The 27,616-nt window shown below is 40.1% G+C and overlaps 1 protein-coding gene across 19 annotated transcripts in view; it reads left to right on the plus strand.

The window, feature by feature from the left end:
• Window positions 1–27,616, plus strand: part of LOC126299135 (uncharacterized) — a 450,753-nt gene that overhangs the window by 283,406 nt on the left and 139,731 nt on the right. For all 19 annotated transcript variants that reach the window (XM_049990880.1, XM_049990898.1, XM_049990882.1 and 16 more), the window contains exons 20-23: window positions 6,336–6,428; window positions 8,169–8,261; window positions 12,434–12,526; window positions 13,030–13,095. In XM_049990880.1, coding sequence (XP_049846837.1) covers window positions 6,336–6,428; window positions 8,169–8,261; window positions 12,434–12,526; window positions 13,030–13,095 — 345 coding nt within the window. The remainder of the gene's footprint in view (window positions 1–6,335; window positions 6,429–8,168; window positions 8,262–12,433; window positions 12,527–13,029; window positions 13,096–27,616) is intronic.

Genomic DNA, 27,616 nt, shown 5'->3' on the forward strand with positions numbered 1-27,616 from the left:
CCCCCCCCACACACACACACACAAACACACATTTCAGTGTGGCTCGTGGCACTTACTCGGCCATTGCTTTATCAATTGGCAGCCCAGGTCTTCTCCCATCTATTCACTGGAGAGCCCATGATGACTTGTTTGGTAGTGACCACTTCCCCAGCGCCATTCCCCTGAATGTCTACCAAGATGGGCTTTAAGCAAGGCAGACTGGGAAGCTTTCACCTCTGCTGTCACTTCTGCTGTCACTTCTGCTGTCACCGTTTGAATCTCCCCCCACATGGTACCATCGATGTGGTAGTTGAGCGGGTCACTAGAACAATCATTTCTGTGGTGGAAAATATGATCCTTTGTTTTTTAGGGTGCCCTGGAAAAATCCAGTTCCTTGGTAGTAGCTGGAAATTGCTGAGGTCATTAAAGAGGATCGGCGTGCTCTACAGCAACATATGCGGCACCCTTCCCTAGAGTACCTAATATCTTTTTGATGGCTCTGTGCCTGCGTCTGCCAGCTTCTAAAAAGACAGAAACAGGAATGTTGGGAGAGGTCCGTCTCGACAATTGGGTGTCATATGTCTCCTTCCCAAGTCTGAACAAAGATAAGATATGTTTGTGGGTACCAGACCCTGAAAGGTGTCACGGGCATTAACATCAGCAGTGTGTTATCTACCAACACAAACGCAATTGCCGAGCACTTTGCTGATCACCATGCTCAAGCCTCTGTGCCAGAGAATTATCCCCCAGCATTTTGCACCCTCAAACAGCAGAAGGAAAGGAAAGCTCTCTTGTTTATTGAATGTCACAGTGAATGCTGTAATGCTCCATTTACAGCGTGGGAGCTCCTCAGCGTCCTTGCACAGAGCCTTGACACAGCTCCTGGGCCAGGTTGGATCCACAGTCGATGATCAAACATCTCTCGTCCGACTACAAGCGACATCTCCTTGCTATCTTCAACCAGATCTGGTGCGATGGCGTCATTCCATTGCAATGGCGAGAGAGCACCACCATTCCTGTGCTCAAACCCGGTAAAAACCTGCTTGATGTGGATAGCTACCAGCCCATCAGTCTCACCAACTTGCTTTGTAAGCTACTGGAACATATGGTGTGTCAGCGGTTGGGTTGGGTCTTTAGTTACATGGTCTACTGGCTCCATGTCAGGGTGGCCTCCGCCAGGGTTGCTCTACCACTGATGATCTTCTGTCCCTCGAGTCTGCCATCCGGACAGTCTTTTGCAGATGCCAACATTCAGTTGCCGTTTTTTTTTTTTATTTACAAAAAGCTTACGACACAGGCTGTTAACATCATATCTTTTCTACATTATATGAGTGGGATAACTGGGGCCCATTCCAAATTTTTATCCAAAATTTCCTATCGCTCTGTACTTTCTGTGTCCAAGTTGGTGCCTCCCATAGTTCCCCCATATCCAGGAGAATGGGGTCCCACAGGGTTCTGTATTGAGTGCATCTCTATTTTCAGTGGTCATTAACGGTCTAGCAGCAGCTGTTGGGCCGTCCGTCTCACCTTCTCTGTATGCAGATGACTTCTGCATTTCGTACTGCAACGCCAGTACTGGTGTTGCTGAGTGGTGCCTACAGGGAGCCATCCACAAGGCACAGTCATGGGCTGTAGCCCACATCTTCCAGTTTCCGGGCACAAAGTCATGTCTCATGCTCTTCTCTTGGCACTGCACCATTCATCTGGAACCAGAACTTTACCTTAATGACGATCCACTCACTGTAGTGGAGACATATCAATTCTTAGGACTGGTTTTCGATGCCCGATTGACGTTGCTTCCTCATCTTATTCAGCTGAAGGAGAAGTGCTGGCAGCACCTCAATGCCCTCTGCTGCCTGAGCAACACCAACTGGGGTGCAGATTGCTCTACGTTGCTACAGCTCTACAGAGCCCTTGTTCAATTCTGCCTTGACTACGGGAGTCTGGTTTATGTTTCGGCAGCACCCTCAGCATTGCATTTACTCTCCCCTGTGCAGCACTGTGGCATTTGACTGGCAATGGCAGCTTTTAGCATATGTCCAGTGACCAGTGTCCTGGTGGAGGCCGGAGTCCCTCCATTGAAGGTTAGGCTTGCACAACTGCTCTCACCAGTTACGTTGCACACATTTGTAGTTCTCCTGAGCATCCGAATTACCGTCTCCTTTCCCCACCCATGACGGTTCATCTCCCGCAATGGAGGCCCAGTTCAGGGCATATGATAGGGGTTCGCGTCCGATCTCTTCTGTCCACCTCTACTCGAGGTCCATTCACGTACAACTCCATGGTGTATACCTAGGCTGAAGCTTTGCTTGGACCTTTCCCCATGGTCCTAAGGACTTGGTTAACCCCGTGGCTCTCCTCTTGATTCTTAACATGTGCCAAGACCATAAAGTGAAGTGCTTTGCACCAATGGCAAGAGGGCTGATGGTCACATTGGCTTCGCGTATGTTCGTGGAGGACATATTGAACAGCACTCTTTGTCAGATGACTGCAGTGCTTTCACTGCTGAAATGGCAGCCATTTCTCATGCTCTGGAGCCCATCAGCTCCTGCTCTGACGAGTCTAATCAGAACGAGGGATGAATGACCTAGCAGTGTGGTCCCTCCCCCCTCTTTTAAACCAACCAACCAACCAACCATTTAAGAGTGAGATTCCTATTGCACTCTTAATTTTACCACCTTTTCTTTTAATTTTGCCAAAGGTTGTTTTGACTTTCCTATATACTGAGTCATTCCTTCCGACAATCACTTCTTTTTCTATTTCTTAACATTTTTCATGCTGCCATTTCATGTTAGCTTCCCTGCACTTCCTATTTATTTCATTCCTCACTGAGCTGTGTTTCTGTATTCCAGAATTTCCCTGTACATATTTGTACTTCCTCCTTTCATCGATCAACTACATTATTTCTTCTGTTACCCATTGTTTCTTCACAGTTACCTTCTTTGTACATATGTTTTTCTTTCCAACTTCTGTGACTGCCCATTTTGGAGATGTCCATTCCTCTTCAACTGTACTGCCTACTGTTCTATTCCTTATTGCTGTATCTATTGCCTCATAGAACTTCAAGCATATCTTGTCATTCCTTAGTACTTCTCCATCCTACTTCTTTGCTTATTGATTCTTCCTGACCAAGGTCTTAAACTTCAGCCTAATCACTACTACATTGTGATCTGAGTCTGTATCTGCTCCTAGGCACGCCTTATAATCTAGTTTCTGATTTTGGAATCTCTGTCTGACTATGATGATGTAATCTACTTGAAATATTCCCGTATCACCCTGCCTTTTCTGAGTATACCTACTCCTCTTGTTATTCTGGAACAGAGTATTTGCTGTTAGTAGCTGAAATTTATTACAGGACTCAATTAGTCTTTCTCCTGTCTCATTCTTTGTCCCAAGCCTATATTCTCCTGTAACCTTTTCCTCTTCTCCTTCCCCCACAACTGCATTCCGGTACTCCATGACTATTAGATTTTCATCTCCCCTTACATACTATGTTACCTATTCAATATCCTCATATACTTTCTCTCTTCATCTTCAGCTTGCGATGTCAGCATGTATACTGGAACTAGCATTGTCAGTGTTGGTTTGCTGTCAATTATGATAAGAACAGCCCTATCATTGAACTGTTCACAGTAACACACTCTCTGCCCTACTTCCCTATTCATAATGAATACTACTACCATTGTACCAAGTTCTGCTGCAGTTGATGTTACCTTTACTCATCGGACAAGAAATTGTTGTCTTTCTCCCATTTCACTTTAGTCACCCCTACTACACTCATGCTCATAAATTAAGGATAATGCTGATACATGGTGAAACAATACTCTGGTGGGCGTTTTGTGGGTTTAAATCACCTTGGGGTATGACCATGCAGTGCATTTGACCTGCGGTTGTCACACGGTGGCTCTGGCAGCAGTCCACATACACAGAGGTGTGTTGGTGCATGTCAGAGGACAGTGCAACGAGTAAGTGCACAGACGTTTTCAGATGTGCTAATGGTGACTGTGTATTGAAAATGGCTAAAGAACACATATTGATGACATTACGAGGGGTAGAATACTAGGGCGACTGGAGGCTGGTCAAACACAGCAGGTCATAGCAAGGGCGCTCTGTGTGTCACAAAGTGTGATCTCAAGATTATGGCAACCATTCCAGCAGACAGGAAACGTGTCCGGGTGCTACAGTACGGGACGTCCACAGTGTACAATACCACAAGAAGACCGAAATTTCATCATTAGTACCCGCAGATGGCCACGGAGTACTGCAAGTAGCCTTGCTCGGGACCTTACCGCAGCCACTGGAACAGTTCTCGCCAGACACACAGTCTACAGACTACTGAACAGACATGGTTTATTCGCCTGGAGACCTGCAGGGTATTCCACTGACCACTGGTCACAGGAGAGACCGTAAAGCATGGTGTCAAGAACACAGTACATGGTCATTAGAATAGTGCTCCCAGGTTATGTTCACAGACGAGTCCAGGTGTAGTCTGAACAGTTATCCTCGCCAAGTTTTCATCTGGCGTGCCATCGTGGAGTACCTTGAAACATAAGATATCAGGCGAATGGAGTGGCCTGCCCGTTCTCCAGACCCCCATCAAGCACGTCTGGGATGCTCTCAGTCAACGTATCGCTGCACATCTTCAAACCCCTACGACACTTCAGGAGCTCTGACAAGCACTGGTGCAAGAATGCGAAGTTATACCCCAGCTGCTGCTCGACCATATGATCCAGAGTATGCCAACCCATTGTGCAGCCTGTGTACATGTGCACGGTGATCATATCCCCTATTGATGTCGGGGTACGTGCGCAGGACACAGTGTCGTTTTGTAGCACATGTGTTTCGGGATGATTTTCTCAACTTATCGCCAATACCATGGCCTTACAGATCTGTGCCTATGCTATTAGTGCCAGTTTTGTGTAGTGCCACGTTGTGTGGCACCACATTCTGCAATTATTCTTAATTTATGAGCATGAGTGTATATCTAGATTGAGCCTTTGCATTTCCCATTTCAAATTTTCTTGCTTCCCTACCACAGTCAAGCTTCTGACATTCCATGCTCTGACTTGCACAATGTTATCATTTCATTGCTCATTCAGTCTTTTTCTCATGGTCACCTCCCCCTTGGCGGTCTCCACCTCAAGATCTGAATGGGTGATAATTCTGGAATCTTTTGCCAATGGAGATATCATCATGAGACTTTTTCAGCTACAGGCTAAAAGCCCTGTGGATACATGTTATGTGGGTTTAATGCAGTGGTTTACATTGCCTTCTGTATCCTCATGTTGTTGATCATTAGTGATTCTTCTACCTTTAGGGGCAGTGTCCCACCGCAGGGACCAGAGAGGCCCTGACCCTCTGTCCACTCATCTGTCCTTTTTTACAAAGCTGTTGGCAGAATGAGGGTGAGTTCTTATGCCAGAAGTCTTCAGCGGCCAGCGCTGATTAATAATCAAAAGTTAAGCTGTGGCAGTTTTGGAACCTGGGACCGAGGATGATTTGATTACTAATCAAAGATGCTACCCATAGACTATTTAAATGCATCATGCACTATGGAACACAATCACAGATGTTTACTAAATGTTTAGAATATCATTTTTCTTCTACACATTGCATTGTGTTTTAACAGACTTAAATTAATTTCATATTCATTGCTACAAATATGTACATAATTTGAAGATGACCGTCACTATAATGAACCTTCACAAATCCATGTTGCTCCTGTTTGAAATTTATACCATAGCAGCTGATCGGTACAAGGCACACAGGCACATGAGTTGTCAGCACCAGAAGACAAATAATAGCTAATTCCCCCTCTCACGTCTTCTAACTCACAATGGACACTCTACTTACTATTCTGTCCCTGAGGTAAGTGGCAAACTTCACTTTACTCATTACCAAATTCACCAACCTCAATCAAAATGTAAAAATATTACTGTCTCTCTAAGTATTTTAGTTTGTTACTTAGCAGGGTAACTACAATATTAAGAACCTCTTAATATAAGTTGAGGTGTTTGGATTCGGTTGCATGCTAAATGCTTTTTGTTATAATATGCAGTTGAGAAGGGTGGGCCAGACAAATACTTGATATGGACCGAAGTTTATAATAAAAATAAATTCAAGAAGCGTGTGTCACATTAAGTCCAAAGAAAAGCGTGGAGTGATCGTACAACAGTAAGAGGTTTGATACAAGTGGAACATACTCTATTGTATTATAAAGAGGATGGCTCACAGTGATTAGTATGAATTATAATTCTAATCCTTGTAATATATGTAGAAATGTGTTAGATGTGGCTATGTAATACTTCACCAATCGTTCGATGGATTTCAGGAAAATCGGTGTTCTTTTGTTTCAGAGTGCTGGTTGTCCAACTGCTGTTATTGTTTCAAACAGTGATACTGAAGGAAACCAGTGGGTGAATGCTGCTATCGACAATGTGCAGGAGCAAGTAAGTATATTTTATATTAAATTGGAAAAGCAGTTGCTGTTATATTACAATATGCAAGAACATATAGGTATGAGATATATGTTGACATAAATGGCCATATCTTTTGATTGTATTGAGTTAAAAGTTTATATTTTTCACACCACCAAGGGATTATTCGTGTGTTTGACATAAATGTGAACTTGATGCCTTTACCTGTTCCTGAGAAGAATGGGTGGTAGCAGACGGATGGGCAGATGGGTAGACAGACAATGAAGTGATTCTATAAGGGTTCTGTTTTTACCAACTGAGGTACAGAAGTGCATTAACTTTTGCTTGAAACTCTAGAAAACCTTTACAGAGACACACCAAATGATGCAGGAAGCCTAAGGACATGAGTGCTTAAGTCATATTCGGTGTTATGAAAGGTTCACATGGTTTACAATTTGCTGGACGAAAGTTAAAAAGACTCTTATTCAGGACACTCTTCAATGTCTACAGATGATGCTCATGTCAGGAATGTCAACAAAATTGTGCAAGCCAATTGAAGATTGACTGTCCAAGAGATTGCAGAATGTAACATTTCGGTTGGAACATGTCATGAAATCCTGACACAGCATCTTGGAATGCATTGTGTTGCCACAAAGTTCATTCCACAGCTCATCAGTCATGAGTGACTATTGCACAAAAAATGAAATCATTGTGCTGCCTCATCCTCCGTACTCTTCATACCTTGCCCCTATGGACTTTTACGTTTCCAAAGTTGAAAACCCTATTTAAAGGACAAAGATTTGCAACTACAGACAAGATAAAGGAAAATTTGCAGACTGCACTTCACCCAAACCAGCAAGAGATGTACCAAGACTGCTTCTGGAGGTGGAAGTGGTGTTGGAAGTGGTGTATCAATTGTGGAGGAGAGTATTTTAAAGCAGACCATGCACAATAAATACAAAGTAAGTGAAGAAAAATTTTGTGGATTAAGTTCTGGAATTTTTTGAACAGACCTCGTATGTTGACATATATGGCTATTTCTTTTGATTACATTGACTTAGAAACTTAAAATTGTCACAGCACCAAGGGACCATACCTTTTTGTACGTGACATAATTTGAAATTGAGACTTTTACCTGTTTGTGTGAATAAGGGGTCTTAAACAGTTGGATGGACAGTGAGAGAAAACAAAGTGATGTGATCTCACAAGGGTTCCACTTTTACTGCCTATGGCACAGGGGAAAAAAAAGGATGTGGTTTTATCAGAAATTAACTAAACATATGGAATTTAAAAGAGGAGTTAGAAGAAAATAGGTGAAGGTGAATCGAACATCTACAATGAATGAATAATGAAGCGTTACCAGTAAAAATAAAGAAATATGAACCAGAATGAAAACAAGACCCTGGAAGACTGAGGAAAAGATGAGAACCATACCTATTTGTGATAACCTAAAATGGGAAGTGATGAAGAGGAGAGAAGAGGAAGTAGAAGAAAATGTTGTAGTAGTTCAATTTTATAATAAATATACATTCAAGTAGTGTGTGTCACATTAAGTCCGAATAAAAGTATGCAGTGGTCATATATGAGTAAGAATGTTGACACATGTACGTGCTCCATTGTATTATTAAGAGAATGCTAGCAGTGATTTATGTGTATTAAGATTTTAATCTGTGTCATTGTAAATAGAAGTGCATTAAATGTAGCTGAACATTACTTCACAAATTGTCTTTTTTTTCTGTGCATTTCATACAGATCATTATTTCTCTGTTTCAGATATCTGGTTGTCCAACCATCGTTAGTGCTTCAAATAATGTTACTGAAGGAAACCAAGAGATATCTGATGATGTAGACATTGTGAAGGATGAAGTAAGTATATTTCATGTCTGGATTGGTAAAGCAGTTTCTTTTCTATTACAGTATACAAAAAATACAGGTATGAGATGTATGTTGACATAAATGGCTGTATCTGATGATTGCTTTGACTCAGAAGCTTAAAGTTTTCACACTACCATGGGACTATAGCCCTTGGTATGTTTCATAAATTTGAACTTGATACCTTTACCTGTTCCTGAGGAAAAGAGGTCTTAACAGTTGGATGGACAGACAGACAGACTGATAACAAATCAAGTCCAATCAAATGAAATAAAATCGTTGTATTAGATCTTTAAACATTTTACAATGTTCTTGATTTTGACATACAGAAATACATTAGTTACAGTACATAAAAACAAATATGTAGAAAATACATGGAGACTATATACAAAGATTGTGACCTGCACCATGTTTGGTTAAAATATTTGCAATTCATGTCTACAGGATTGTCAGATTCTCACAAACAAGTGTCAGTAGATAAGATGATCTTTACAGCATGTAAAAAGCTTTATCTTTTAGCCATTTCTTTGTAATATTTTTAAAAGCAGACAGTGTAACACATCGTATGCCTGTAAAGTTAATGAATCAAAAAACTTAACTGCCAAATACTGGTAGAAGTTAATTCTCTTCCGGTCAGGGTGTATATGCTCTAGGACAATTGGGAAATCCAGGAAAGATCCAGGAAGTTTTTATCCAGAAGAAAACAGGGAAAAAATTCAGCAATTTTTTAGAATTCTAGGAATTTTTCATTGTTTTAGTTCTGAGTTACATTTTTTGTAATTTTGACTGATAAGAATTGATACTGTAACAAAGAAATTTAATTTAGTGTGCTGCTGCAGAATAATACTGCAGCAAAAATCATAAACAGGAGAAAACATCAATATAAAACTTAAGTTGCAAAGAAAATGTGCCATTTACAACAACAAAACAGTGCACACACAAGCATCTGCTGACAGCAAAATGTGTCAAAAGCTTTGGGACGATAACTATGCAATACTTTGTAAGAACAAACTGCTTTCAATGAACGTGGTGTCACAACTGTTTGAATTAGGTTTATTTGAGCAGTTGCCATCGGGTTCATGCGCATGCGCTGAGCTGAAGTTGTGTATGAGCAGGGCTGCCTCCTGCTTCTTGCTATTTGAAGTGTGGCTGTTAAATGCGTAAGCAGTAGCTGCAAGCAGCTGGATGATACCCGGAAAAATTTTTCTGGTGCACCCAAACTTCCAGATTCTCGCATTCATGGAGCAATCAGTTGCAGTGGGGAGTCGTCTTCATGTAACCTGTGTTTAGATTTTATGATTTTGCTGTTCTCTCTTTGTTTACAACTCTCATGCCAGATGAAAGTAAATGGATTTCTGTGGATGGGAGCTATCAAATGAATTAAAATACATTCACATAATTACAGAAGGCTAAAATATGGTATTAGTTTCAGTTTTCTGGTTTCATCTTATTTCCACATTTCTGGCAATTAAACATTAATTTCTTGCAGAGCAATGAAGTTATTTTTGTCAGTTTGCTAGAGAAATTTGGCTTTTATTAATCTTTTCCACGGAGGCAGTAAATTTGTTTGAAGTGAAGTGTTTCATTCCACACTATTAGCTAACTTCAACTGTTCGCTGAATTTCAAGTACATATTTTCATCTTCTTGCTTGTAAAGCATTATGCCATAATAAAGTGCCAAAATGAGACAATATATTACTGGTATGCCAAGAAAATTGGCTACTGGAAAACCACACTGAAAAAAACCTTAGTAGGATTTGACATATCTGCCTTCCATGAAACACAATGTTTTTTGATCACAAGACATGTTTCAAAACTTGCCTGGTACATCCTCTAGGCTCGTTATTTCTTAATTTGTGTTGTTTACATGTTAAATTTACAGAATGCTTGCCATTCTTCCATAAACTATAGACTGGGAGCACACCATGTTTTATCATCGTAACTCCTCACAAGGCTTTATATTTACTCCTGGAGTAGAGTATAAACTGCCAATTGTACAGTTTCTTGGCTTCACAAGTAACCTAGTTCTGCCAATTTATAGTTTATTGGCTTTACAGGTAACCTGGTTAATTTTTATACAGTTTGAAAAGGTCATGAAAAGCTTGTTGTTCTTAGTTCTAGTGTATAGAAACAACTGTTGTTATTTATGTATTTTATTTTTGCAAGAAATTTGCATTCCTTCTTACTAGCATTTTACAATTCTGTGTGCACATAAATTTGATTAAAAACACTATGGAAAAAACTATGTTAAAGTTACCATATAGCAAAATATTAGGGTACTTTGAATTGTTGAGTCTAGTTTTGAAGTGAATATTGTTCCAAGAACTGCTTTGTAATTTTGCATTTCTTATTTGGATAGGATGTGATAAAACAATTGTCCTTAGTACAAATATTCTGTTTTTCCTCTTCGAACATCATGCCCCACTGCTGCATGTGGTGATGTGATAGACATGAAATTCCAAACAGAAATCGGTGAAAGGTGTATGAGCAGAACAAGCACAAAACACAGGCTACCTGCATAATTTTAGCTGTGCATATGCAGAAATGCCTGTCCTCTGATGGTTTTTGGCAATTGCTCAAACCAACCTATTTCTAACAGGTTGTGGGTAAAATATTGTGAGTGGTGATCTGAGAAGTGTTACTTTCAAATCAGATTTTCTTTTACCCAAGATGAATTATGTTACATGTAAGATTGTGTGATGAATTTCTTAAATGACACAGCATTTGACTTTCATTCAAAACTTGACACTTTGAGGACCAGTCACTTAAAAATATTTCAGCCTAAAAGACCAGACATTTATGTTACCATTTAAAATTTTACTGGCACATTTGTGTTTAATACATTGTAAAGGTAAAAGATAAGACATGGAAAAAAATCAGTATCATATGTGAAAGCTTAGCTTTTTTCCTGTACTGTATGTATATTTATTGAAGCCATGAACTTTTCCTATTTGTGTGGTCACACTACTTAATAGTGATGTTGGTATCAGCTGACAACATAATGTGCTATATGCTCTGAATATCTGCTGTCATTTGCTGGTGGGATAAGGTGACATAAGCTATGATTGGCTGACAGAAGTGCATCACAATCTCAATTTCAGTTTTTTGAAAACTAGCCCACTGAGATTGATGAAATTTATATTTATACTTTTGTAATGTGAAAATATGCAGTGTACATGTTGATGTGCATCAAAGATCTTTCCAAAATGCATTTTTTTTACTGGGTTTCAGTTCCTAAAATGTGGAAAGTTCTACACTTGTGTATAAAACCTTTACCTTTTAAAGGATAGATAAGTTTTACATGTCTGAGGGAAAGTATGCTGTCACTTAACACAAAGAAAGCGTATTTTCACATGGGGAAATGTGTGTTTTTACCTGGGAAAAAGAGTATTTTTAACTGGGAAATCTGGGAAATTTTTTTTGTTCCTTGTTCGCATACACATCCCATGTGATGTCTAGTTGCAGGTGTGTGTTTTCTTTGTCATACCTCATGTAGGTGAATTTATTTTCTGAGGGTACAATATGAAGTAAGTGTAATATTATCACTAACATAAGTTTTAAGTTTACCCAAATGACTCTTGCTGTTTTTGTGTATATAAAATTTGATCCTATAAGGACTTTGCTTTTCCAGATTTAAGTATAGAACCCCAAAAAGAGTGCGATATAATCAGAAATGAGCTAAATGTATGCACTGTAGAAGAAGAGTCAGAAGAAAGTAGAAGTTGAATGGAACATCTAAAAACGATGGATAATGAAAAATTACCAGTAAAAATAAAGAAATAGGAACCAAAAAGAAAATGAGACCCGGGAAGATTGAGGAAAATATGGGAATCGTAGCTTGTAATACACAGCGTAAAATGTAAAGTAAAGAAGAGATTAGGTAGTAGAAGAAAAAGTAGTTGTTCAACTTTATTATGAAAATAGATTCAAGTAATATGTGTCACCTAAAATCCAAAGAAAAGTGTGGAGTGGTCATATAACACTAAGAATGTTGATACATGTGGGACATGCTCTATTGTAGTATAAATCGAAGTGCTAGCAGATCAGTAAGATTTCAATCCTTGTCATTACATGTGGAAGTATGTTAAATGAGGCTTTACAGTACCCCACAAATTGTCTTCATATTTTAAATATATTTCATGAAAATAAGTATTTCTTGGTTTCAGAATTCTGATTGTCCAGCTGTAGTTAGTGCTTCAGATACAGATACTGAAGAAAACCAAGGGGCAACTGCTGCTCTAGACAGTGTAAAAGACGATGTAAGTATATTTTATGTTTGGATTGTGAAAGCAGTTGCTGTTCTCTTACATTGTGCAAAAATGTGGAGGTGTGAGATCTGTTGTTAAACTAACATATTATACTAAGGTTTTTATGGAAATAAGCTGAAACAATGAAATGTTCAATCATTATATAATCATTTGAAGCTTAGTGATGTAGTAGTTACTTTACTTAACACCTGTAAACCTTTCGAAAAAGGGGAGGTGAGTTTAACTCATATTTTGCTGTGAAGAATGGCTTGTGTGTGTGTGTGTATGTGTGTGTGTGTGTGTGTGTGTGTGTGTGTGTGTGTGTGTGTGTGTGTGTGTTGCCTAGATGTAGTGAGAAACAGTGCTCTGTTTACAGGTCACAGGTAGCTCTAATAGACATCATAGTAGTTCAAAATTATAACAAATCTGTAATCTGAACAATGACCCTTTATTCTAAGGTTAACACCACTAAACATAAAACAATGTGGAAGACTAATTGATATACCTCATTTCAGGAATCTGAGACTTCCTTTGTGAAAGAAGAAACAATAGTAGACTACACAGTAGATCCAGATGGCTCGGTAAGTATGAAAGATATATATATATATATATATATATATATATATATATATATATATATATATATATATATGTGATCAAAAGTATCCGAACACCTGGCTGAAAATGACTTACAAGTTCCTGGCACCATCCATTGGTAATGCTGGAATGCAGTATGGTGTTGGCCCACCCTCAGCCTTGATGACAGCTTCCACTCTCACAGGCATATGTTCAGTCAGGTGCTGGAAGGTTTCATGGGGAATGGCAACCCATTCTTCATGGAGTGCTGCACTGAGAAGAGGTATAAATGTCAGTCAGTGAGGCTTGGCACGAAGTCGTTGTTCCAAAACATCCCAGAGGTGTTGTATAGGATTCAGGTAAAGACTCTGTGCAAGCCAGTCCATTACAGGAACTTTATGTTGTGTAACCACTGTGCCACAGGCCATGCATTATGAACAGTTGCTCGATCATGTTGAAAGATGCAATCGCCATCTTCTAATTGCTCTTCAACAGTGGGAAGCAAGAACGTGCCTAAAACATCAATGTAGGCCTGTGCTGTGATAGTGCCATGAAAAAAAAAACAAGGGGTGCAATCCCCTTCATGAAAAACACGACAATACCATAACCCTACCACCTCTGAATTTTACTGTTGGCGCTACACACACTGGCAGATTATGTTCGCAGAGCATTCGCCATACCCACACACTGCCATCGAATTGCCATGTACCATGATTCATCACTTCACGCAACATTTTTCCACAGTTCAATTGTCCAAGGTTTACGCTCATCACACCATGCAAGCCGTCATTTGGAATTTACCAGTGTGATGTGTGGCTTATGAGCAGCCGCTCAATCATGAAATCCAAGTTTTCTCACTTCCCACCTAACTGTCATAGTACTTGAAGTGGATCCTGATGCAGTTTGGAATACCTGTGTGATGGTCTGGATAAATGCCTGCCTGTTACACATTACGAATCTCTTCAACTGTCAGCGGTTTCTGTCAGTCAACAGAGGAGGTGGGCCTATATGTTTTTTTGCTGTACATGTCCCTTCATGTTTACACTTCACTATCACATTGGAAACAATGGACCTAGGGTTGTTTAGGAGTGTGGAAATCCTTCACAAAGTTGATCACATATGGTATATATACACTGATTTTTAGTTTTATTACGTCATTAGTCATTACTTAATATGTTCCATATGCCTTTTGCATTATGAGCCATGCTGTGCTAACAGATAGAAACATTTGTTGTTAGAGGCTTGAATTTTCTACAGTGTAGAAATAGGTTCAAATGCCAATGTGGTTTTTCTTGGTATTACAAAAAAATACATTATAATTGATACAACACACTAGAGATCTCTTGAAAATACATTATTTCTGGTTCATGCAAAAGTGGCAGAAAATGTGACGTAGCATTTAAAACTGTTACTGTAGTGGAGTTAATTGGAAATGGGTTATTTTTGACTGATGTCACATGTAGGCCATCATTTATTTGTGTGGGAAGTTAATTAATTTTAAGTTGTACTAGAAAATCAACATCGAAGAAAAAATCTGGATCCAATCACACTATCAAAATACCTTTCAGTTATCAAGACTATTAAACTTATGCCCACATATTTATTACATGTTTACATGGGAATGGTGAAACTGACAAATCTATTTACATTTTGCAAAAAATAATATTTTCACATTAAATTACTAAAAATAGTACTTTTGCGTTGTTTACTTGAGATAGGCATTTCTCTAGTTACAGAAAATTGTTACCTATAAGCTATAACAAGATACTTTCTGAGAAACTTTCTCCTGACCCTGATGTAAGTTAAAAGAATACTGCGTATATGAAACCAGTGTAACAAACCCTGTATAAATAAAACTTACATTGCAGAAGTGCTATTTAAAGGAAAAAAAAACTATAATTTGTTGTCCGAAGTCTACTTTTACACTGTTCCTTATCATACACTCCTGGAAATGGAAGAAAGAACACATTGACACCGGTGTGTCAGACCCACCATACTTGCTCCGGACACTGCGAGAGGGCTGTACAAGCAATGATCACACGCACGGCACAGCGGACACACCATGAACTGCGGTGTTGGCCGTCGAATGGCGCTAGCTGCGCACCATTTGTGCACTGCCGCCGTCAGTGTCAGCCAGTTTGCCGTGGCATACGGAGCTCCATCGCAGTCTTTAACACTGGTAGCATGCCGCGACAGCGTGGACGTGAACCGTATGTGCAGTTGACAGACTTTGAGCGAGGGCGTATAGTGGGCATGCGGGAGACCGGGTGGACGTACCGCCGAATTGCTCAACACTTGGGGCGTGAGGTCTCCACAGTACATCGATGTTGTCGCCAGTGGTCGGCGGAAGGTGCACGTGCCCGTCGACCTGGGACCGGACCGCAGCGACTCACGGATGCACGCCAAGACCGTAGGATCCTACGCAGTGCCCTAGGGGACCGCACCGGCACTACCCAGCAAATTAGGGACACTGTTTCTCCTGGGGTATCGGCGAGGACCATTCGCAACCGTCTCCATGAAGCTGGGCTACGGTCCCGCACACCGTTAGGCCGTCTTCCGCTCATGCCCCAACATCGTGCAGCCCGCCTCCAGTGGTGTCGCGACAGGCGTTAATGGAGGGACGAATGGAGACGTGTCGTCTTCAGCGATGAGAGTCGCTTCTGCCTTGGTGCCAATGATGGCCGTATGCGTGTTTGGCGCCGTGCAGGTGAGCGCCACAATCAGGACTGCATACGACCGAGGCACACAGGGCCAACACCCGGCATCATGGTGTGGGGAGCGATCTCCTACACTTGCCGTACACCTCTGGTGATCGTCGAGTGGACACTGAATAGTGCACGGTACATCCAAACTGTCATCGATCCCATCGTTCTACCATTCCTAGACCGCCAAGGGAACTTGCTGTTCCAACAGGACAATGCACGTCTGCATGTATCCCGTGCCACCCAACGTGCTCTAGAAGGTGTAAGTCAACTACCCTGGCCAGCAAGATCTCCGGATCTGTTCCCTATTGAGCCTGTTTGGGACTGGATGAAGCGTCGTCTCACGCGGTGTGCACGTCCAGCACAAACGCTGGTCCAACTGAGGCGCCAGGTGGAAATGGCATGGCAAGCCATTCCACAGGACTACATCCAGCATCTCTACGATCGTCTCCATGGGAGAATAGCAGCCTGCATTGCTGCAAAAGGTGGATATACACTGTACTGGTGCCGACATTGTGCATGCTCTGTTGCTTGTGTCTGTGTGCCTGTGGTTCTTTCAGTGTGATCATGTGATGTATCTGACCCCAGGAATGTGTCAACAAAGTTTCCCCTTCCTGGGACAATGAATTCACGGTGTTCTTATTTCAATTTCCAGGAGTGTAGAATCTTGATGTAATGAAAATGCAAGGGAAAATATCTTCAACCCACTCTGGAGAATAATGGATATTGTACAGTGGTCATATTATGGTTTCACTGTTAAAGTCGTTTTAACTTGTGGTCTTCCCTTTATGGTTTTTCTCTTTTCGCGTTATGGCAAATAAGGACTGACAATAATCTGCTAACATGCTGCAGTTACACCACCCTACAAACCACTTTTCCATTACTGCAATGTCTTGTTGAAAGCATTCCCCATCTTCATCACTTATATCCCCCAAAGTTTGAGGTGGGCAAAGTCCAGATGAAAATCAAGCAAATGTAATTTTGGTGCCATATGGTTCTTCATATGTTGGAAACATGTGATCATGTTATTCACAATCTCTTTATAGTCATCAGATTTGTGGTTTCCAATAAATTGCATACGCACTGACTTGAAGGCATTCCCTGTACCTTTTTCAATCTCAATGAGTTGGCAAAATCTGTATCTTCCATAAGCTGTCATACTTGGTGGCTAAAAAATACTCCCTCTGTAATCTTTACATTGCTTTTAGTGAGGAATCTTTCTTCCGAGATTTGCAAAAGCTTCCCCTTCTCTGTCCAGTGTCTTCGCAAATGTCTGTGTTAACCGCATTTTAATATAGAGATGTAGGAGATATACATCTTCAGAGTGTACTAACGATTTATATGACATACTCCTTTTACCCAGAATGTAGACGTTTCACTTAGCCTGCTCTTTACATAAGTAATGTTCTTTGTTGTTGTGGCTGCTCCACTCACACAGAAAGCAACAGTACTTCATATAACCTGGTTGCATACCAGTTGATAATCCTGTTACTTTCAGATCTGCACACAATTAGAAACTTCCACATGGGAAAAATATATTAAAAACAAAGATTCCAAGACTTACCAAGCGGGAAAGCGCCGGCAGACAGGCACATGAACAAAACACACAAACACACACACAGAATTACTAGCTTTTGCAACCGATGGTTGCTTCTTCAGGAAGGAGAGGGAAAGACGGAAGGATGTGGGTTTTAAGGGAGAGGGTAAGGTGTCATTCCAATCCCGGGAGCGGAAAGACTTCCCTTAGCGGAAAAAAAGGACAGGTGTACACTCGCACACACACACACACATATCCATCCGCACATACACAGACACAAGCATGTTAAAGTTTCGAGAACATACCTTCACCGAAGAGTCAAGCAGTATATTGCTCCCTCCTACGTATATCTCGCGAAGAGACCATGAGGATAAAATCAGAGAGATTAGAGCCCACACAGAAGCATACCGACAATCCTTCTTTCCACGTACAATACGAGACTGGAATAGAAGGGAGAACCGATAGAGGTACTCAGGGTACCCTCCGCCACACACCGTCAGGTGGCTTGCGGAGTACGGATGTAGATGTAGATGTAGATGTAGACAGACTTCCCTTAGGGGAAAAAAAGGACAGGTGTACACTCGCACACACACATATCCGTCCGCACATACACAGACACAAGCAGACATGTCTGCTTGTGTCTGTGTATGTGCGGATGGATATGTGTGTGTGCAAGTGTACACCTGTCCTTTTTTTCCCCTAAGGGAAGTCTTTCCGCTCCCGGGATTGGAATGACTCCTTACCCTCTCCCTTAAAACCCACATCCTTTCGTCTTTCCCTCTCCTTCCTGAAGAAGCAACCATCGGTTGCGAAAGCTAGTAATTCTGTGTGTGTGTTTGTGTGTTTTGTTCATGTGCCTGTCTGCCGGCGCTTTCCCGCTTGGTAAGTCTTGGAATCTTTATATATATATATATATATATATATCGTAGTATAAGTAACTGAGTAAAACTCACAAAGTTTCATAAGTCTCTTTCATGTTAATCGAGTATCGGACTGGAACTGAGAGATATTTCTTACTGTTATGGAAGAGGACTGCCTTTAAATGTGATCCTGAGGAATCAATAAAGTGACTCCATTCTTTAGGGTTGTGAATGTGACACAGTGTTCCAAACAAATGGCTGATGTCACTGCAGTACAAAAACCCATTGGAGGAAAAGGAAAAGATTGTTTCAAACACATTCTGACACCTACTATATGAAGTCACTTTAACTCTCAGAATGAGCAAATTCCATCCTTGTAGTCACAAAGTCAGTAACTCAGGTTGTGCCTGTGACAGAGTCAAGTCCCAACAGAGTTCATTAAGTTCTCTCGGTATAATGTGATGTGGTGATGTTGATTGTGGTGGCAAATACTCTTGATCTGGAACAACATGTGTTACACTGGTTGCTGGTGCTGTTTTGTTCCCACTGCTATCGGATAACATCTCTATACGTTGTTCATCAATGATCCAATCACTTAGTGACATAGGAGATGGAGAAGCGTCATGAGGAACTGTCTTCATGGCTGAGGGCAGGTTTGTATATAGTTTTGATTTTGCAGTTTACACTTTCACCTTGGTCAAGCAAAAGTAGCAGTCATTGTCTTCTGTTTGCAGCATGTTTTGTTACCATAAATGACACTGATGTTCAAGAACCCTGCAACAACTAACACAAGTTGCTTGCACATGTGCCACAACAAAGATAAGGCGGAAAGGCCTTATCTTGGTCCCCAACTGTGCAGCCAAAACCCTATTTTAACACTTTTTGGTGGACTGACCCAAAAAACAGTAAAATGTAGGAAAGTATAAAGTACAGGGAAGCATACGAAATACAAGAAATGAAAATGAGTAAATTGCTTGTACTGTCATTCTCTTTATGTCATTCAGTATATTAAATTAAAACAATTTCAGTTTTATCTATTTAAAATATCTGAAGAAGTTGTTTTTGTTTCCTTCTAACAGCAGTTAGCTCTGCTTGTCTCTCCACACTATACAAAGCATCAGTCACAAAAGCAGTGGTCAAGTACTGACACACACACACACACACACACACACACACACACACACACACACACACACACACACACGTACATGGGTTTTGGGTTTCCCCTCTTCATTCTGATAGTGTCCAATGGTGTAAATTAAAATGATATTCCTGTTCTAATGTGAGACTTATTATTGATAATCATTGTAAAATTAAGTAAATAAAACTTGAAACACAGTATTGTGTAAAACACTAAAGTTGGCAGTTTTCATAAATGGATAACAGTTGGCAGGAAATCTACAGCTTATTGCCAACAAGAAGGTCACTTGGCTCGGGTATGTCGTGGGTGAGAAAATGGACAGACACTGTCGTCATGTTATGGGGCATCTTGAGGAGGAATGTGTACGTCTGACATCAAGTCATACCAACCTAAGACTGCCAGCATAGTACAGATTAGCATATTTCATGCAGAGGTAATGGCAGTTTGCGAAAGCCTATTATAGAGACAGCCATCTTCAAAAGCAGTGTTTATTTGTGTAAAGGATTGTGAAATTAAATTAAAGCTCTTGTAATGCAACACAAGGAGCAGAAGAAAAGTTCCCACTAGAGTCATTACCATCAGATCGTGAGTGTCATTAAGGCAGTGACTTAGCACACTTTCCCACCCTTCCAAACATTGCTAACCTACAATACTGGCAGCCTTGACTCAACACGCTGTCAATGAAAATCTTTCTTACCACACTACATTACATGATCAATAACTTTGTGTATAGTCTGCATATTCTGCTTTGTTCCAAGCAGTATTGCTCGTCTGTATGGGACCCTTGCCAGTTGGGTCTGATTCAAGAGATTGAGAAGGTCCAAAGAAGAGCAGCAAGATTCGTGACTGGTACATTTAGCCATCTTGAGAGCATTACAAATCTCATAGAAAGTGTGAAATGGGACACATACAACATGCTAAACGGAAGGGTCTGCTCACTAAATTCCAAAATCCGATCTTCACTGAGGATGTAGAGCATATATTATTACCACCAACTTTCAAATCGTGCAGTGATCACCATTCAAAGATAGGGAAATTGGGAAATTAGTGCTTGTACTGGGGTGTTCACACAGTCATTTTTCCCTTGCGTGATCTGCGAGGGTGCGGAGGGGGGAGGGGGAATATGACTTTGACAAGAATAGTGCCCTCTGCTACACACCGCTTGGTGGCTATCGGAGTATATATGTAGATGTAGAAGGCTGACTCTGAGAAGGAATATAATGCACTTTTAGTAGAACTCTGCATAAAAATTGATGTCAAAGGAAACTTGAATTGTGGGAAATGTAACATGGAATCATTAATGATGGGAAAGCATTTTATTGAGAGAATAGGACTTCTGTTGGGACCGACAAAACTGAATATAAAAAGAGAGGAAAACATAAAATGCGGCAACATAAAAATGAGTTTTTGCTGTAGTACACCTTCTTAACTACATGAATAACTTATCCCTTTGGCTCTTCACTCTATATTCCCCACATCTGTAACAAACATATTGAGGTTATTTACAAATATCTAGACATTTTGTCCAGAAGTTTCTGACAGAATATACTCATGTATCACTCTTGACATATGCATAACATGCGATACAATAGTGACTGCCATTACAATACAGCACCAATACTTTTTTGTCAAAACTGCATGAAAACTCACCGTGTGGTAGCACAAGGCAAAATTGTGACTCCTTTTATGATAGCTAACACAAGATGGACAGACACAGAGATCAGAATAAAATAGACAAGAAATACTGAGTTGCTTGTGAATTGAAACTTATTCCAATTAAATTAAAGAATATTTCTATAACAGAGAAAAGAAATCAATATCCAGAGGAAACTGTACATGATGGAGAAAAACTGAAAATCAAATATTATTTCAGCATATGACAGTTGTCAATAATCACCTATCTTCATGCAGAGGGCAAAAAGTGTGTTGTGCAGTGCTTACAGTGGTTCCTATGGCCGCATTGAAAGGAAAACTACCTGTGAAACTGTTTGTTTTCATTCAGTGGCCCAGGCATTTTCCCAGCAAGTGATCTGTGCTGGAAAAACCATTAAGGGATTAGTACCATCATGCAGCATCTCAAGGATATTAAAGTGTTTCTTTGTGAGGAATAGTACAACCATCACTTAGCATGTATACTTAGCTGTATCACTGAGCATTCAGCCTATTTTTGATATCATAAGTGACCTGTACCATGTTAAGCTGTTGTTCATAGTATTTTGTTCAATCTGTGCGGTTTCCAGTTGGTTAGTGAGCCCAGTCATAGAGGTAGAGATGTTCAAACTCTGTTCAGTGATAACTTACAAACTTTAAAAAGCATCCTATACATAATTCTAATCCAATACAACACCAAGCCAGCTATGTATGTGGGAGAGATATCTGTTCTTGCCTGATGTTATCCTCATGAAATTAAGGGTAGTAGCCAGCTGTTGTAGCAGTCATCCTATTGCTGGATTTTGTCAGTATAGACAAGGATTCCATATATATCCAAAAATGTGTCTTCAGTAGGAAATAAAATTTCAGTTTTAGATTTACTGAATATTTTGCCATGCAGCTGCTGGTAATTGATCAATGTAGAATGTTATCCAATAGATGATGATGATGATAGGTTTGTGGGGCACTCAATTGCGCGCTCATCAGTGCCCGTACAAAGTCCCAATTTTTTCATAGTCCAATTTTTTTCACAGTCCAATGTAGTCACTGTCATGACTGATGAGGATGATGATGAAATGATGAGGACAACACAAACACCCAGTCCCTGGGCAGAGAAAACCCCCAACCCAGCCGGAATCGAACCTGGTTATTCAACAGAGAAAATTTATACAGATGACCACCTAATTCCACTAATTAATAACTGTTGAATGTGAAAGTTAGATATAGTTTTTAAATTACACATTGCACTAAAATCTAGCTTTTATCTGATATGTGGCATTGACAGTCCTTTCGTTTTATTTTGTATGTTATTTTGGGATACCAGTGCATCATACACACTCAGTCATAAAACACATCATTAAATTAAGTGAAGAATAAATAAATTTAATAATGATTAAATAAATTTAAAAATAAGAACAGTGTATCTGTACACATTCAGATTGAGGTGTTTCGTAGATTCCCTAAATCACTTAAGGCAGGGATGGTTCCTTTGAAAATGGCACAGCCAATTTCCAACCCAATTTTCCCCAACTGGAGCTCATACTTGTTATCTAATGACCTCATTTTTCAATAGGATGTTAAATCCTAAATTTCCTTCCCTCTTTCACATCACGATGGATTGGTCTCCCTGTCATGAGACACCATTCTAAGACTAGTTTTACCTAAACCCCAAGTGACTAAGCCTATTATAGAAAGTTAAATGTGTTATCAACCCGATGCTTGGTTTAAACTGCACAGTAATTTACTAGGCATGCTTATATTGGAGGTGGTATATCCTTGCATTCTTCCTTAGCCAATCAATGATATGGGGAGCTGCAGTTTAATGTGGGGTTTGAACTGTGAAGCACTTTACTGTTCTGTGTATACAAATCATTTCCAGAGGTGAAAAAAACTGAAAAATGACATAAAAACATTGTAAGATTCACTGGAGTTTGACCCTCAGAACTTTATATTTGTAGTCTGACACCTAAACCATTTAATCACTGAGCCATGGTGATCCTAATTACAGTTTTATGAATCTTAGATATCTTTGCAGAGAGTAGGAGTTTGTTAAGGAAAGACCTGTGAAACTAAACTTCAAAATATGTCGATTACTAATGACTGTTTTCAGTTCTCCTGGAAACTGAAAATGTATGCTTAAGAATAATGTCTACTTTTCTGAATGAAACACTTTAATATACTCTGCAGCTACTGAGCTTTGTCTTTATGGAAATAGTTGTTCCTTGCAAACAAGTGTATTTTGTTAACAACAAAAGGTGTGTAATATTAGGTTCACTACACTGTCTCAGTATATAAATTTCCAGCTTATTAAATAGTGCTGTACTGTTGTTTCTGAGTTAATATTGCATATGACATATGGCAGTGTGTATCAGTGGGTACCTACCCCCATGAACTATGGACCTTGCCTCAGTGATACAGATAGCCATACCGTAGGTGCAACCACAACGGAGAGGTATCTGTTGAGAGGCCAGACAAACGTGTGGTTCCTGAAGAGGGGCAGCAGCCTTTTCAGTAGTTGCAGGGGCAACAGTCTGGATGATTGACTGATCTGGCCTTGTAACAATAACCAAAATGGCCTTGCTGTGCTGGTACTGCGAATGGCTGAAAGCAAGAGGAAACTACGGCCGTAATTTTTCCCGAGGGCATGCAGCTTTACTGTATGGTTAAATGATGCTGGCGTCCTCTTGAGTAAAATATTCCGGAGGTAAAATAGTCTCTCATTCGGATCTCCGGGCGGAGACTACTCAGGACGACATTGTTATCAGGAGAGAGAAAACTGGCGTTCTACGGATCGGAGTGTGGAATGTCAGATCCCTTAATCGGGCAGGTAGGTTAGAAAATTTAAAAAGGGAAATGGATAGGTTGAAGTTAGATATAGTGGGAATTAGTGAAGTTCGGTGGCACGAGGAACAAGACTTTTAGTCAGGTGAATACATGGTTATAAATACAAAATCAAATTGGGGTAATGCAAGAGTAGGTTTAATAATGAGTAAAAAATTGGAGTGCGGGTAAGCTACTACCAACAGCATAGTGAACACATTATTGTCGCCAAGATAGACACGAAGCCCACACCTACTACAGTAATACAAGCTTATATGCCAACTAGCTCTGCAGATGATGAAGAAATTGATGAAATGTATGATGAGATAAAAGACATTATTCAGGTAGCCAAGGGAGACGAAAATTTAATAGTCATGGGTGACTGGAATTCGAGAGTAGGAAAAGGGAGAGAAGGAAACATAGTGGGTGAATATGGATTGGGGGAGAGAAATTAAAGAGGAAGCCGTCTGGTAGAATTTTGCACAGAGAATAATTTAATTATAGCTAACAATTGGTTCAAGAATCATAAAAGAAGGTTGTATACGTGGAAGAAGCCTGGAGATACTAGAAGGTATAAGATAGATTATATAATGGTAAAACAGAGATTCAGGAACCAGGTTTTAAATTGTAAGACATTTCCAGGGGCAGATGTGGACTCTGACCACAATCTGTTGTAGATTAAAACTGAAGAAACTGCAAAAAGGTGGGAATTTAAGGAGATGGGACCTGGATAAACTGACTAAACCAGAGGTTGTACAGAGTTTCAGGGAGAGCATAAGGGAGCAATTGACAGGAATGGGGGAAAGAAATACAGTAGAGAAAGAATGGGTAGCGTGAGGGATGAAGTAGTGAAGGCAGCAGAGGATCAAGTAAGTAAAAAGACAAGGGCTAGTAGAAATCCTTGGGTAACAGAAGAAATATTGAATTTAATTGATGAAAGGAGAAAATATAAAAACGTAGTAAATGAAGCAAGCAAAAGGGAATACAAACGTCTCAAAAATGAGATTCACAGGAAGTGCAAAATGACGAAGCAGGGATGGCTAGAGGACAAATGTAAGGATGTAGAGGCTTATCTCACGGAGAGTAAGATAGATACTGCCTACAGGAAAATTAAAGAGACCTTTCAAGAAAAGAGAACCACTTGTATGAATATCAAGAGCTCAGATGGAAACCCAGTTCTAAGCAAAGAAGGGAAAGCAGAAAGGTGGAAGGAGTATACAGAGGGTCTATACAAGGGCGATGTACTTGAGGACAATATTATGGAAATGGAAGAGGATGTAGAAGAAGATGAAATGGGAGATACAATACTGCGTGAAGAGTTTGACAGAGCGCTGAAAGACCTGAGTCGAAACAAGGTCCCGGGAGTAGACAACATTCCATTGGAACTACTGACAGCCTTGGGAGAGTCAGTATTGACAAAACTCTACCATTTGGTGAGCAAGATATATGAGACAGGCGAAATACCCTCAGACTTCAAGAAGAATATAATAATTCCAATCCCAAAGAAAGCAGGCATTGACAGATGTGAAAATTACCAAACTATCAGTTTAATAAGTCACAGCTGCAAAATACTAACGTGAATTCTTTACAGATGAATGGAAAAACTAGTAGAAGCCGACCTTGGGGAAGATCAGTTTGGATTCCGTAGAAATGTTGGAACACATGAGGCAATACTGATCCTACGACGTATCTTAGAAGCTAGATTAAGGAAAGGCAAACCTACGTTTCTAGCATTTGTAGACTTAGAGAAAGCTTTTGACAATGTTGACTGGAATACTCTCTTTCAAATTCTGAAGGTGGCAGGGGTAAAATATAGGGAGCGAAAGGCTATTTACAATTTGTACAGAAACCAGATGGCAGTTATAAGAGTCGAGGGACATGAAAGGGAAGCAGTGGTTGGGAAGGGAGTGAGACAGGGTTGTAGCCTCTCCCCGATGTTATTCAATCTGTAATTTGAGCGAGCAGTAAAGGAAACAAAAGAAAAATTTGGAGTAGGTATTAAAATCCATGGACAAGAAATAAAAACTTTGAGGTTCACCGATGACATCGTAATTCAGTCAGAGACAGCAAAGGACTTGGAAGAGCAGTTGAACGGAATGGATAGTGTCTTGAATGCAGGATATAAGATGAACATCAACAAGAGCAAAACGAGGATAATGGAATGTAGTCGAATTAAGTCTGGTGATGCTGAGGGAATTAGATTATGAAATGAGACACTTAAAGTAGTAAAGGAGTTCTGCTATTTCGGGAGCAAAATAACTGAAGATGGTCGAAGTAGAGAGGATATAAAATGTAGACTGGCAATGGCAAGGAAAGCGCTTTTAAAGAAGAGAAATTTGTTAACATCGAATATAGATTTAAGTGTCAGGAAGACTTTTCTGAAAGTATTTGTATGGAGTGTAGCCATGTATGGAAGTGAAACATGGACAATAAATAGTTTGGACAAAAAGAGAATAGAAGCTTTCGAAATGTGGCGCTACAGAAGAATGCTGAAGATTAGGTGGGTAGATCACATAACTAATGAGGAAGTATTGAATAGGATTGGGGAGAAGAGAAGTTTGTGGCACAACTTGACAAGAAGAAGGGATCGGTTGGTAGGAAATGTTCTGAGGCATCAAGGGATCACCAGTTTAGTATTGGAGGGCAGCATGGAGGGTAAAAATCATAGAGGGAGACCAAGAGATGAACACACTAAGCAGATTCAGAAGGATGTGGGTTGCAGTGGGTTCTGGGAGATGAAGAAGCTTGCACAGGATAGAGTAGCATGGAGAGCTGCATCAAACCAGTCTCAGGACTGAAGACCACAACAACAACAACAACAACTACTACTACTACTACTACTACCACTACTACTACTCCTGTTACCTCTGTCAGTGAGTATCATGTGTGAAAAATGTAAATTGTCAGATGTTAAACTGATGCCCCCCAACACTGTCAGGATAATTCTGTTCAAAGGTTGAAAGAGTTTGAGGGGACCATGCCTAATAAAGTACTGAGGTCTTCAAACTAATATTCGGGCTGTTCACAACTTTACTGTGACATAGGCAGTGTGCTTATCATCTAAAAGTACTGTTTATAACATAAATAGGTTTCCCCCTTATGTTTTCATATAATTTGTTCAGCAGCAGTGAAATTTGACAAAGTTAGCTGTAGTCAAGGCAGATTAAGAAGATCCGTGACAGTTGGAAAGGCCTGGGTGTGGTGGTTTCCCATCCCAACCAGTCACACAATTCAATTATGTAAACATCTCTTTGGTAATGCCTCAGTGTTGTCCCAGCTTTGTAGGAGACTAACTCCAGCTGTTTGCGAGTCACAGTTGGAAGCTGACAACAGCACTGCTAGCTGTCGGGGATCTTCTTATGCTGTCTCAACTGTAGTTCCGTACTTAAAACTGTGTGAAGAAAAGTTTCTTGATTATTATTTCAACATTGTGTGTAAAAATATGTTACTGATTTCTGTGCATATCTCCATGTCATGTATTGGCTGTATTGAGGCTCCATTGCAGGTCAATATTATAAAAAAAAGTGCCCGCCAATATTCTGCACTAGGTTTTAATCTGAACTTATTGCATTGATAAATGGCAAACAGACTTCATGTGTTTTTTGGAGGAAATACGACTATAACAATAATAACTTATTTCCATCTGCTTTCTCTGATTTTGAAAAAGCTTATCAGTTGATATGGAATCAATAATTACGGTCTGAGGATCGGATTTGGGTTGTTATGGTAGCAAAATTATTGTGTCTGAACTACTGAAGAATGTTATTATAGTGTTCCCAAATATGTAGAATATCATCATCTGCAAATAATATTGTT

The sequence above is a fragment of the Schistocerca gregaria genome, chromosome X (assembly GCF_023897955.1).
Source record: "Schistocerca gregaria isolate iqSchGreg1 chromosome X, iqSchGreg1.2, whole genome shotgun sequence".
NCBI lineage: Eukaryota > Metazoa > Arthropoda > Insecta > Orthoptera > Acrididae > Schistocerca > Schistocerca gregaria.